This window comes from Mustelus asterias, chromosome 30, assembly GCF_964213995.1.
Source record: "Mustelus asterias chromosome 30, sMusAst1.hap1.1, whole genome shotgun sequence".
In the NCBI taxonomy this organism is placed as follows: Eukaryota; Metazoa; Chordata; class Chondrichthyes; order Carcharhiniformes; family Triakidae; genus Mustelus; species Mustelus asterias.
Window position 1 is genome coordinate 19,295,422 of NC_135830.1, and position 14,265 is coordinate 19,309,686.

The window sequence follows — 14,265 nt, forward strand, 5'->3', positions numbered from 1 at the left end:
ATTGATCGACAAAGAAACCCCACTTCTCGCATATCTAGATGGACATAGTGAAAGAAAGGTTGATTGTAAAGGATTTGTACATATTCCCAATCTATTAATTGGCCAGACAGACAGACAGGTAGGTAAGTCGAGAGAGAGAGAAAGAGAGAGAGAACTAGATACAAGGAGCCCCTCTGATGAAAGTAAAATAACACGAGAATGTTGTGCTCTATTTTTATTTAGTGCTTAAGGCAGCGAGTGAACCTGGTGACGGGCCAGGTCAACACATTCTTCATCTCCTCTCGGAACTTGGTCTGGGCCACCGCATAGATGAAGACGTTGTTGCAGGAACTGACCACCTGGAGCATGTTGGCTGTCTCCTGGAGGATGTACTGAGGGTCTTTGAAATCTGAACTGTTAAAGTAGCCCTTGCCTTTAATCCGCACATAGAGGAAGTGTACGACATAGGTGACCCAGAGGAGGAGGAAGCTGAGCGCAATAGTGAAGAGGAGGATAATGGACCTCTTGCGGTTGGCCATCTCGGGGTCCCCGTGACTCTCCGAGCCCCGAAGCCTCCTGCGGGCTCTGCTGGCCGCTAAGATGTGTCTCACAGTCAGAACGTTGAGCAGCAGAATAAGGAAAAATGGAAAAAAGGGAGTTAAGATGCGGTCCACCCAGTCATAGGCCTTCCAGGCGGGCATTGTGAAGTAGGTGGATCTGCGGTCACAGAACCAGGGCACACCGTCCAGGATGTACAAAGGCTGGCAGACAAAGTACAAAGGGGCGTTCTTGGCACAGCTTAGGGCACAGACTATTCCTATAACCCGCAATGCTGTTTTCTCGGTACAATATCTGGTCTTCAGGCTCTGGCAGCAGATAGCGACAAAACGGTCGATGGTGAAAGCTACTGTCAGCCATACTGACCCATCCCGGGTCGCAAAGACCAGCACAATGCTCACTGCACACGCTGGGGTGGTGGACAAGACACTGTTAGCAAAGTAGATGCGGCCAATCCGATTGAGGATGACGGCAGTGATGATGACCAGGAAATCGCTCACCGCTATCGCCACCAGGTAGTAGGTGATGCACCGGGAGAGTCCGCACCGTCCTCGGGATAAGATTATAATCGCCAACAAGTTGGCTGTGAGAAATTAAAGGAGAGAGATTCACCGAGGGAACTCGAAACACCAACTTCTGCCTCATCTAATCAGATACTGAATCCTTCCTGAGAAGTTCCTTTGCCACCCCCATATTACAAATCTTCCAAAGCTATCGTCTTTTTTCTACATCCAATGCTGGATCAAACGTGTCAATACTGACACGATTAGAATCAGTCCCCACCACAAACTCGGCTATCTGGTCACTGAATTAATCCGAGGAGCTAGCTGTGCAGTTGAAGATCATTCGAAATATTTGCTGCCCGTGACTTTTATTTCAGATCAAGTCGCGTCCCTCCATCATTACTATGCTCACTGATCCCATATGTTGAGTCCCATTCCGGCAATGTCTGGGTTTTAACAATCGAAACATTCGATGTTTCAATTTCCTGCTCTTTCTCCCCCCCCCCCCCCTCCCCCCCCGCCCCCCCCCCCCCCCCCCCGCGCTGTAACGTTCTACAACGACCTAAGCTCTCAGTTGAACTATAATTCTGCTCTGATGAGCATCCATGGTACTAATCGTTCATTAGTAGCAGTTATGTCTTGAGCTCTTGAGGACTTCATCTCTGGAATTCCTTCCCTCAGAATTTCTGTTTGTTCTTCCTTCTTTTGGACGTTCATTATCACCTACCTCTTTGATCAAACCTTGCGTGAAAATTTACTGAGCCAATTGGTCATGAATTCGTTTGTTAAAGCTCATGGGAAGTATCCTCACCATATGTAATAGAATTTCTGAAGGGACAAGTATAACTTAGCTTTTTCAAGTGAAAATGACAGATGAACAAAAAAATGTTGGCCTTGCCAGGGACAGCAGCATTCGCTAATTGCTCAAAACGTAATCATTCAAAATGTACAAAACCTACCAGTCAAAGACAAAATAAATAATAGCTTAAAATTCTTGAATCCCCAGTTATAGATTTAAAACGTTTCCATCATTAATTCCGAAGATATATCATGTTCCTTCACTGTCACTGGGTCAAATTCTTGGAACTCTCTTCCTAACAGCACTGTGAGTGGATCTACACCTCAAGGACAGCAGCGGAGGAGAAAAGAGGACAATTCATCACCACCTTCTCAAGGGCATTAGGAATGCGCAATATATGTTGGCCCAATCAGCGATGCCCACATCTCGTAAGTGAATAAAAGCAATGAACGTATGTTTGAGCAAAATACGTACAATAAAATAAAATAATGTATTCAAGAGGCGGCTGGATGTAGCACGTGGGGCGAATGGGATCAAAGGTTACGCGGGAAAAGGAGGATTTGGCTATTGAGTTGGATGATCAGCCATGATCGCAACGAATGGTGCAGCAGTCTCGAAGGGTCAAATGGCCTCCTCCTGCTCCTATCTTCTATGTTTCTATAAAAATGAAAGTTGGGACAATCCAATATACTGTCACTATTGCATTTTTCCAGTGGACGCACTGTTCATTAGTGTAATCACTGAATACATCTCTGCATCTCAACTAATATATAATGCTTACACTGATACCTTTCTGACACGAATAATATCTATGCACGAAAAAGTACTTTGCTGCACCATAATACACCATCGTTCCACATGACGCTAACACACTAGATTGCATTTGATTACATTGGCATGAAAATTAATGTTAAAATATAAAACAGATTTTGATTCACGCAATACCCGATACTACAATTCATATTCCAGTGATTACAAACTATTTCTCTAAATTGCAGCAAAATAATTGCAGTAGTGTCTTGTAATGCCCCACAACGGAAGTATGATTAATGCACTTTAGTTCACCATAACACGCTGTCATATGTAACTTACGTCTGTATATTTGCCTGGTTGAATTTCCTCACGCAAGCAAAACATTGAGCACAATCCTAAAAGGGAAAATACAAAATTTATGAACACTTACAAAAGAGAGAATAATTACTTGTTTGTTATCCAGTACTTACCTGGGGCACCAATAGCAGCAAGAATTGGATAGCAAACAGCAAAGAAGAGGCCATTCACTGGTCCGTGCATCCTCTTTCAGGAGCTAAAAGAAATCCAGGAGCTCGACTCTGTATTGCTGCATCAATTTCAAAACGCCCCTCATTTATTCCTCGTGAGAATCTCCAGAGGGATAATTAATTTACAACATACACCTTTGTTACGGTTCTGCGAACAAACAGATTAAGTCAGGGTGAGGCAGCCAAATGGTTACAAAATTGGCTTGATGGCAGGAGACACAGTGTGGTTGTAGAGGGTTGTTTTTCAAACTGGAGGCCTGTGACCAGCGGTGTGCCTCAGGCATCGGTGCTGGGTCCACTGTTTTTTTGTCATTTAGATAAATGATTTGGATGAGAATTTAAGAGGCATGGTTAGTAAGTTTACAGATGACACCAAGATTGGTGGCATAGTGGACATTGAAGAAGGTTATCTCGGATTGTAGCTGGATCTTGATCAATTGGGCCAGTGGGTTGAAAATGGTAGATGGAATTTAATGAAGATTAAGTCGAGGTGATGCATTTTGGTGGAAGGACTTATTCAGTTAATGCAGTTAATGGTGGGGTGTTGGGGGGAGTTATAGAACGGAGAGATCTCGGAGTATAGGTTCGTAGCTCCTTGAAAGTGGAGTCATAAGTGGGCAGAATTCTGAAGAAGGCATACGGCATGCTTGATTTCATTGGTCAGAACATTGAATACAGGAGTTGGGACGTGTTGTTGAAGTTGTAGAAGACTTTAGTCAGGCTATACATGGAATACTGTGTACAGTTCTGTTCACAATATTATAGAAAGAATATTATTAAATTAGAAAGAGTGCAGAAAAGATTTACCAGGATGTCCCCGGGACTTAATGGTTTGAGTCAAAGAACAAATAACAAAGAACAGTACAGCACAGGAAACAGGCCCTTCGGCCCTCCAAGCCTGTGCCGCTCCTTGGTCCAACTAGACCAATCGTTTGTATCCCTCCATTCCCAGGCTGCTCATGTGACTATCCAGGTAAGTCTTAAACGATGTCAGCGTGCCTGCCTCCACCACTCTACTTGGCAGCGCATTCCAGGCCCCCACCACCCTCTGTGTAAAAAACGTCCCTCTGATGTCTGAGTTATACTTCGCCCCTCTCAGCTTGAGCCCGTGACCCCTCGTGATCGTCACCTCCGACCTGGGAAAAAGCTTCCCACTGTTCACCCTATCCATACCCTTCATAATCTTGTATACCTCTATTAGATCTCCCCTCATTCTCCGTCTTTCCAAGGAGAACAACCCCAGTCTACCCAATCTCTCCTCATAGCTAAGACCCTCCATACCAGGCAACATCCTGGTAAACCTTCTCTGCGCTCTCTCCAAAGTCATAAGGAGTAGCTGGATAGTCTGACAGTCACATGGAAATTCAGGGCAATAGTGCAATGCAGAACTGTACGTTTATCGCACAAAACCACAAGTACAAGAAGGACAGCCAAGCACTCGGGTTCAGAGTTTCTGATTCCGTAACAATTGACGAATGATGCGATATAAATAGGGAGTCTTCGGGCGAATTAATTACTGAAAAATAACTGAAAAATAGAGAATGAAGCTCACAGGCAATGGAGACGGTTCATGCAATGTAGAAAGATAAATGTTCCTGCACTTTAACAACTGAGACAGTCGATTGAAATGTGAACGTGACAGGAGCGATGTAATATAAAAGTAACAATGATCTGTTTGAGTAACAATTCAGTTAGGTTCTAGAACAACATAAACTCAGGCAGGCTTTAATGGGGTAATTCTGTTGTTGTCAAATCGGAACATAGACATCACCTCGTGAGGCATGGTCCAGGAAAATGCACAGATATTTTCTCGTCAAGTGAGAGACGGTATATACAGGCATTTAGAGACGCAAGGACTGATTAGGGACAGTCAGCATGGCTTTGTGAGTGGGAAATCATGTCTCACAAATTTGATTGAGTTTTTTGAAGGGGTAATCAAGAAGGTAGATGAGGGCAGTGCAGTTGATGTTGTCTACATGGACTTTAGCAAGGCCTTTGACAATGTACCGCATGGTAGGCTGTTGCATAAGGTTAAATCTCACGGGATCCTGGGTGAGGTATCTAAATGGATACAAAATTTGCTTCTTGACAGAAGCCAGAGGATGATTGTTGAGAGTTTTTCTTCAAACTGGAGGCCTGTGACCAGCGGTGTGACTCAGGGATCAGTGCTGGGTCCACTGTTATTTGTCATTTATATTAATGATTCGGATGAGAATATAGGAGGCATGGCCAGTAAGTTTGCAGATAACACTAACATTGGTAGCATAGTGGACAGTGAAGAAAGTTTTCTCCGATTGCAACGGGATCTTGATCAATTGGGCCAGTGGGCTGACGAATGGCAGATGGAATTTAATTTCGACAAATGCGAGGAGATGCATTTTGGTAGATTGAACCAGGGCAGGACTTACTCAGTTAATGGTAGGGCATTAGGCAGAGTTGCAGAACAAAGAGATCTAGGGGTACATGTTCATAGCTCCTTGAAAGTGGAGTCACGGGTGGACAGAGTTGTGAAGAAGGCATTCGGCCTGCTTGGTTTCATCGGTCAGAACATTGAATACAGGAGTTGGAACGTCTTGTTGAAGTTGTACAAGACATTGGTAAGGCCACACTTGGAATACTGTGTGCAATTCTGGTCACCCTATTATAGAAAGGATATTATTAAACTAGAAAGAGTGCAGAAAAGATTTACTAGAACTCTGCTGGGACTTGATGGATTGAGTTATAAGGAGAGACTGGATAGACTGGGACGTTTTTCCCTGGAGCGTAGGTGTCTGAGGGGTGATCTTATAGGGGTCTATAAAGTAATGAGGGGCACAGATCAGCTAGATAGTCAATATGTTTTCCCGAAGGTAGGGGTGTCTAAAACTAGAGGGCATAGGTTTAAGGTGAGAGGAGAAAGATAGAAAAGTGTCCAGAGGGGCATTTCTTTCACACAGAGGGTGGTGAGTGTCTGGAACAAGCTGCCAGAGGTAGTAGCAGAGGCGGGTGCAATTTTGTCTTTTAAAAAGCATTTAGATAGTTACATGGGTATGATGGGTATAGAGGGATATGAGCCAAATGCGGGTATTTGGGATTAGCTTAGGGGTTTTAAAAAAGAAAGGGCGGCATGGACAGGTTGGGCCGAAGGACCTGTTTCCATGTTGTAAACCTCTATGACTCTATGACTCTAAGTGGATATGACTTAGCACAGTATAGCAGTGACAGGGTCAATTTAATGAAGATACGTGTCTAATGCGTTAATATGTTAGGCCTAATGTAATATAAACAATGACATGGTCTGTCTTAAAGTTAATAGATGCAGAATCAAGTGGAATATCAACAGCGAAATGATCTAGTGGAATGTTAACAGGAGCAAAACCAACTGAAGTATAAACAATGAATTGTTGCAGAGTAATCCACATTTTAGCAGGTTCTGGTGTAATGAGAAGCAAAGCGATTGTGTATTGACAACTGTGAAAGGGTCCCGTGTTATCTGAACAGAGGCAGGAACAAGTGTGCCAAGTTCAATCATTACACAACCAGAGTTAAAAGCTTCCTCAATGATCATTCGGCTATGTTTGCTCTATATTAGCCGGGAAACCGCGGACCAGAACGATCAGACACAGGCCTTGAGAAACTGGGAATGAGACAGAGTCTGGTGTGATAATTAAGGGACCAGAGCCTAGTATAATAACAGCGAGGGCCTGAAGAAAATCTGTGCAATCAGAAACTAATACGATTATCAAAAGATGCAGAAATTTTTGAGATAATGATCAAGGTGTGGTAAAATATTATTGGTAAAACTGCGCCTGTAAGTCAAGCAGAAAGGAATCAGCAGAATATATAAAAACGACAGGACCGTGTTAAACCCATACAGGAAGGTCTGTAATCCAGGAGGCTGAGACTAGGGCAACAATAATCTGGTGAAACACGAACAAAGGCAGAGTCCAGTGTCATAGTCAAATACAGTAATAATCAGTGCCTGGTAAAACAACAAAGGCTGATATTTCATTGTAGATTCCATCACGTGGTTTAATTTCTGAGCAAATCGTGCCTAAAACTTTGACTTTTCTTTGAAAATCCATACTGGGGTGCAAAATCGGTCGACAGGAACATGGTTGTATAAAATGGGAGACAAGCCGGTATTTTTCTCCAAGGTGAATCAATGGGCTGTAATTAATCCGGAGGATATGAGCCGCACAAAAGAAAATTGTAAACAACAGACATTATAATGAGAATCATGTGTTTGGGTGGACATTTGTTAGGGTATTGCGGATATCCTGTGTTGTACCTGTTAATTCTCGGATACTTTCGACCTGTTTGCTTACTCCAAGGTTTTATCCCGGTTACCCTTATTTGCAAGATGAACAAAGGACAAACACCAGTAAAGGTTCAATAAGTTTATTAATAACAACACTATTAACCCTTAAATTACCCACATATAACAAGATGATACACCAGATTCAAGTATACTACCCGCAAAGATGGTTTGGTTAAACTGCAGGCTCGATTCTCTGAGTCCCTCTGGTCCGTCATCACGAAGGTGAGTCTTGATGGCAGCTTCTTCCTTCCTTCCTTCTTTGGTCAGTCTTCCGGATGGTCAAGGGAGCCTCCCTCGTCGAGTCTTCGCTGCTGGTGTCTGAAATGTGTACCTTTATCCCCCTGCCTGCCTGTCTTTCCAGAAGCTTCTCTGGTTTCCGGCCAATGAGGCCCCAGGAGGAGGTTCCAATACCCAGTAGGTTTCCTGATGTCTGCCTGACAGGACACCGGGACGTGTCCATCTCCATGCTGTTGCTTCCATGTAGCCTGTTGCCAGATAGGATAGCTGCAGGAACTATAGGTGACAGAAAGTCTGGCCCGATCTGGGCTTCTAACAATAGAGTAAGAGTTTTAACAACACCAGGTTAAAGTCCAACAGGACTTCTAACAATAGGCCAGTGCATTTCAATGGGGTGTGATGATCTCCTGCTGGGTCTCAGTAGAGTGCAATGATCTTTGACAGGTGATTGATGGGCCAAGCCCAGACATGTTTGTGTATTTGTACAATTGGCTTGCCCGAGGTTTGACTGTGTTTGATTTTAATATGCCCAATTCTTTAATTTAGGATATCCAATTTAATCAGCCTTAAAACTATGTTCTGATTATATTACCACGCTCCCTCCTCTTGCTCCAGTTCGCTAACGCTCACTGGATCACACAATCCTTACCAAACCATCTCAATCAGCAAGTACCCCGAATCCGGAGTTGATAGTATCATCCCTAACCCACAGTAGTACCAACAAATTTAAATAAAATAAAGGGCGGCACGGTAGCACAGTGGTTAGCACTGCTGCTTCACAGCTCCAGGGACCTGGGTTCGATTCCCGGCTTGGGTCACTGTCTGTGTGGAGTTTGCACGTTCTCCTCGTGTCTGCGTGGGTTTCCTCCGGGTGCTCCGGTTTCCTCCCACAGTCCAAAGATGTGCGGGTTAGGTTAATTGGCCATGCTAAAATTGCCCCTTAGTGTCCTGAGATGCGTAGGTTAGAGGGATTAGTGGGTAAATATGTAGGGATGTGGGGGTAGGGCCTGGGTGGGATTGTGATCGGTGCAGACTTGATGGGCCGAATGGCCTCTTTCTGTACTGTATGATTTCTATGAAAATAATTTTAAAAAGCAATAAAGGAAACAATACATCAATAGGGTATATACAAAACGAAGGGGAGGGGCACCAGTCTAGTAATTGTGTTCTGGCTAAATCCACCACGACTGGTCCCAATTCGTAGTGTGTGTGTTGAATAATATTTTCCCTGTATGTTTTAGTATCAACCCGTTTTGAGGCCCTGGGGTGGTTTCGGGACAAGTGGGGATGGGTGTGCTAACAGTTGGTCTTAACCCATTCTTAATTTCATAGTATATGTACTCGTTCTGAATAACCTTACCAGGGCACTTCTTTCCTAATTCCAGCACTTTTTCTGGGCCATTGGCTACACAGGCTAACTCCATTCACACATGGTTAGTGTACGCCCATCAATCACTAATGGGGGCCGTCCTTAGGGAGCAGTAATCAGAGTTCCCATTATCTTTCCTGTACAACACTCTTTGGTTGTTACACCCATAGGTAATGCTCTTATTGGGGTGTACCCAGAGGATGCCATCCTCACATTTGCCTGCAACAGGTGGGGTGAACCACATATATCGGGGGTATTGGAAGTTGATTTTCTGGTCTTCAGTTGGTGTGGCGTCTGTGGTTCGGTCTGAGACGAGGTGTCCCAGATACCAGAGAAGTATGAAGTTCATTCTGGGGGAGATCAAGGTAGCACCTGTTAATTCTTATTAATACCTGATTCTCTTTTCCTTTTCATTACTAGAATGTGGTAAGACTCCCCTCTTTTCTTAAAAAAAAACAAAGATATAAGGAAATGAATACTAAAGGCCCAATAGTGTCATACGAAGAGTTGGTCGGCAATCAGTGTTTAATGGGGCTCAGTGGGGTGAGGAGTTTGCAGAGCGTGAAAATAAAATGTTGGGCATGTGGCATGTGTCCTTGTTGTTGGAGGACAATTGCACAGTATAAACAATAGATTCTTCATCCACAACCAAACTGTGGTGTGTTGGAAGATTATGGCACAGTGCAATGTGGGCAGATAAGAAACCGTTTTCAATTGTGTGATGTGTGGAGTGGACAGATAAAGCTATTTACAATTTGGACTGTGATGTCCTGATTCTTCCTTAGTGGAGGGAACCTACTTGGGCGGGCTTTGGCTGCCGGGTACCCACTGCGTTACCACCTCCGGTAGTGAGCGCTGGGTCAAACGGCTCTGGGAGTCCCAGTACCAGGGGCGCCATAGGGGGTAAGGTTTGCGGGTGCCCCATTCTTTTCGCCGGTGTCCCCTGGGCCGGGGTTTTATTCCTGAAGCCCTGTAGAATGGGGCTGGAACCGAGGATGCGTGTGCTGGTCCTGGGGATACCGGGTGGGGGTCGATAACCTGGGGTACAGGTTGTGAACCTGATTTGGGTCCGGTGGTATGGGGTGAGGGTTGGGGCTCCTTTGTGGCTCAAAGACGTCTCCGAGTGACGTGGTGTTGGTGAAAATTTTGATGGGAACCGAATGCCTTCATTTGGTTCATATGGTACCAACCCGGCTTTCTTGTGGTCTCCCATGACCTTGTCTACCAAAGGGTTGGCCTTATCTACCACTAGATAAGGTCTGGCATATTTGGGGGACAAGATCGTATCAGGCTGGAAGACTCTGAGCATTGCCTGTTGCCCAACCTCCTATTCGATGTGTTTTACCTGACCATCAAAGTAGGCCTTACCTTGCTGCTTCCGTTTGCCTATCTTAACGGCTGTAGCCCGTTGTGCGGCCTGTATGTTTTCCAGGATGGCTCTCGCGGCATTCTCGTGGGTGAGGGTCGTGATTTCGGGCCCGGACAGATCCAACGCAAGTAAAGGTTCAATTCCTCGCATAGGTTGCCCGATCATGAGGACAAATGAAGGGGTGGCGGGGGGTGAATCCGGTGGAACTAGATACGGAATTGCACACTGTCATTAATATGAAGGGGAGGAGTTTGTTTCAGGAGGGATTGTTCTGCTGAACGGTCTTCCGGATCATATCTTTGAGGCTACGGTTCATCCTCTCTACTATACCCCTAGATTTGGGGTGGTAAGCAATGTGGAATTGTTGCTTTATCCCCACCAATTCCATTACCCTTTGCATTACTTGGGCAGTGAAGTGAGTGCCCTGGTCCGAGTCGATGCTGCGGGGAAGGCCCCAGCGAGTGACTATGTGCTACACTAGGATATCAGCCGTGACCTTGGCTGTGTTCGTGCGGGTTGGAAAAGCTTCCACTCATTTACTAAAAGTGTCTACAATGACCAGAATATATTTGTAACCTCCCACTCCGGGCGGTACGGGACCAATATAGTCAATCTTGGGATTTGTTCAGGGACCTTCCACAGGGCAAGTGTGCCTCAGTTCCCCTTTGCGGGAATGTTTATCAGGATTGTTCTGTGCGCAGATGATACAATTATCCACGTAATGCCGCACGTCCTGTTCTAGGTTTGGCCACCAGCACAATTCTTTGATTCGCTCACTTGTGGTTCCTGCCCCTTGATGGCCCTGGACATCGTGGTTTTGGAAAATGATTTGGTTACGGTCCCTGGTTGGGACCACTATCGGTCGTCCTTAAGGACAGGCCCATCCTGTACCGATATTGCGACTCGCCATTTTTCAAAGGAGGCGGGGTTTGCCCTTTCCTGAATTTATTTCAGGTCCTGGTCACTGATCTGGGCTTGCTTTGGGTCTTCGACCATGGTCTGGCTAACAGTTACGGCATCAATTCGCTCTGTAACTATTGGTTGCCAAAATTCCCCCTCTCGAGCAATCTGTTTGGCTAATTCATCCGCCCTTATGTTTCCAAGTAGGGAGGTGCGGTGTTGGGCCTTTACTTTAATTATGCCATATTCCTGGTTTTGGGCAGCCTGGAAAATAAATCTTAACAGTGGGGCTGATGGCAGAGGTTTCCCATCTGCCAATACGAATCCTCTTGCTTCCCATAGGGGCATGAAGTCAGTTAAACTGTTGCAGACATACATGCTATTGGAGTGTATGTCTGCGGGTGTGGGGAACAGGTCAGGGTGGCTGACTACATATGCTATCGCTGCCAGTTCTGCAGCCTGTGCACTCATGTGTGCTGGACGTTTTAAGGCTATCTCCCTCAGGGGCTTGCCTTTTTGGTCTTCCACATATATCCCACATCCTGACCTCCTGTTTCCCTCTTCCACCATGGATGACCAATCTACAAAGATTTTTTAACTGTCCTGAGCCTGGGTGTGGCTGATTCCTCTGGCTCCCCCCCCCCCCCCCTTTTATTTGGCAAAAATGGTCCCTTGGGGTCTTTTATAGCTGGAACCTGACATTCATGGCGCTCGCCCACCCCCCCTCCCCCCGACCCCCCCTCCCACCCCGTAGGTTAGGTTGTCTGACAGGAATGTCGGGACCAGGTCTGTTTGACCGCAATCCTTCGATCCTGTAACATGAGTCTCCACTGTGCTTTCCGGTTTTGACTAACATTCCCATGTTTAATTCGACCGTGAAGCAGTAGTTGTACGGGGGTGTATTGTGTAAATACAGTCATAGAGCTGTAGAAGTGTAGAGCATGGAAACAGGCCCTTCGGCTCAACTTGTCCAAGCCGCTCTTTTTTTAAACCCCTCAGCTAATCCCAGTTGCCCGCATTTGGCCCATATCCCTCTATACCCATCTTACCCATGTAACTTTCTAAGTGCTTTCTAAAAGATAAAATTGTACCCGCCTCTACTACTACCTGTGGCAGCTTGTTCCAGGCACTCACCACCTCTGTGTGAAAAAAATGCCCCTCTGCACACTTCTGTATCTCTCCCCTCTCACCTTAAACCTATGCCCTCTAGTTTTAGACCCCCCTACCTTTGGCAAAAGATATTGACTATCTAGCTGATCTATGCCCCTCATTATTTCATCGACCTCTATAAGGTCACCCCTCAGCCTTCTACACTCCAGAGAAAAAAGTCCCAGCCTATCCAACCTCTCCTTATAACTCAATCCATCAAGTCCCGGTAGCATCCTAGTAAATCTCTTCTGCACTTTTTCTAGTTTAGTAATATCTTTTCTAAATAGGGTGACCACAACTGTACACAGTATTCCCAAGTGTACAATGTCTTGTACAACTTCAACAAGACGTTCCAACTCCTGTATTCAATATTCTGACCAATGAAACCAAGCATTCTGAATGCCTTCTTCACAACTCTGTCCACCTGTGACTCCACTTTCAATGAGCTATGAACATGTCCCCCTGGATCTCTTTGTTCTGTAACTCTCCCCAATGCCTTACCATTAACTGAGTAAGTCCTGCCCTGGTTCAATCTACCAAAATGCATCACCTCGGATTTATCTAAATTAAACTCCATCTGCCATTCGTCAGCCCAGTGGCCCAATTGATCTAGATCACGTTGCAATCGTAGATAACTTTCTTCACTGTGCCACCAATCTTCGTGTCATCTGCAAACTTACTAACCATGCATCCTATATTCTCATCCAAATCATTAATATCGATGACAAATAACAGCGTTCATCCCTGAGGCACACTGCTGCTCACAGGCATCCCGTTTGAAAAACAACCCTCTAAAGCCACCCTCTGGCTTCTGTCAAGAAGGCAATTTTGTATCCATTTAGAGACCTCACCCTGGATCCCATGGAATTTAACCTTATGCAACAACCTACCATGAAGTACCTTGTCAAAGGCCTTGCTAAAGTCCATGTAGACAACATCAACTGCACTGCCCTGGTTACTTTCCTGGTTACCCCTTCAAAAAAACTCAATCAAATTTGTGAGACATGATTTTCCACTCACAAAGCCATGCTGACTGTCTCTAATCAGTCGTTGCATCTCTAAGTGCCTGTAGATCCTGTCTCTCAAAATACCTTCCGACAACTTACCACCACAGATGTGAGGCTCACTGGCCTGTAGTTCCCAGGCTTTTTCCTGCAGCCCTTCTTAAACAACGGTCAACATCTGCCACTCTCCAATCTTCAGGCACCTCACCCGTGACTATCGATGATCCAAATATCTCTGCCGGGGGCTCGCAATTTCTTCCCTCGCCTCCCACAATGTCCTGGGATACACTTCATCAGGTCCCGGGAATTTATCTACCTTGATGCACTTTAAGACTTGCAACCTCTTTCTCAGTGATATGTACACTCCTCTAGACATCACTATTTATTTCCCCAAGTTCCCTAACTTTCATGCTTTTCTCAACTTGCCCTTCACTCTAAGAGGAATGTGCTTACCCTGAACCTTAGTTAACACACTTTTGAAAGCCTCCCACTTACCAGACATCCCTTTGCCTTCTCACAGACTCCCCGAATTAACTTTTGAAAGCTCCTGCCTGATACCATCAAAATTGGCCTTGCCCCAATTTAGAATTTTAACTTTTGTGCCAGACCTATCATTCTCCATGGCTATCTTAAAACTAATGGAATTATGGTCACTGGTCCCAAAGTGATCCCTGACTCACAAGTCTGTCACCTGCCCTTCCTTATTTCCCAAGAGGAGGTCAAGGTTTGCCCCCTCTCTAGTCGGGCCATCCATATCCTGAATGAGAAATTCCTTCTGAATACACTCAACAAATTTCTCTCCATCCAACCCTCTAATA

General features: G+C 45.2%; 1 protein-coding gene and 1 gene segment (V, D, J or C); one reads left to right on the plus strand and one right to left on the minus strand.

Annotated features, from left to right (window-relative positions):
- Positions 1-218: 218 nt before the first annotated feature.
- LOC144480935 (putative G-protein coupled receptor 139) lies at positions 219-3,132 on the minus strand. Its single transcript, XM_078200558.1, has 2 exons — positions 3,063-3,132; positions 219-1,120 (listed from the first exon to the last, which is right to left on the minus strand). Exons 1-2 carry the CDS (start codon positions 3,130-3,132, stop codon positions 219-221), a joined length of 972 nt encoding a protein of 323 aa, XP_078056684.1.
- Positions 3,133-10,458: 7,326 nt separating this feature from the next.
- Positions 10,459-14,265, plus strand: part of LOC144480936 (Ig heavy chain C region-like) — a 35,201-nt gene continuing 31,394 nt past the window's right edge. The window contains 1 exon segment of the C gene segment in view: positions 10,459-10,522. Coding sequence covers positions 10,459-10,522 — 64 coding nt within the window.

Excerpts from the sequence above, each read along its gene's own strand:
- LOC144480935 (XM_078200558.1), bottom strand. The coding sequence starts at position 3,132 with ATGCACGGACCAGTGAATGGCCTCTTCTTTGCTGTTTGCTATCCAATT. Across the intron at positions 1,121-3,062 it reads TGCTGCTATTGGTGCCCCAG|CCAACTTGTTGGCGATTATA; the intron begins GTAAGTACTGGA and ends AATTTCTCACAG.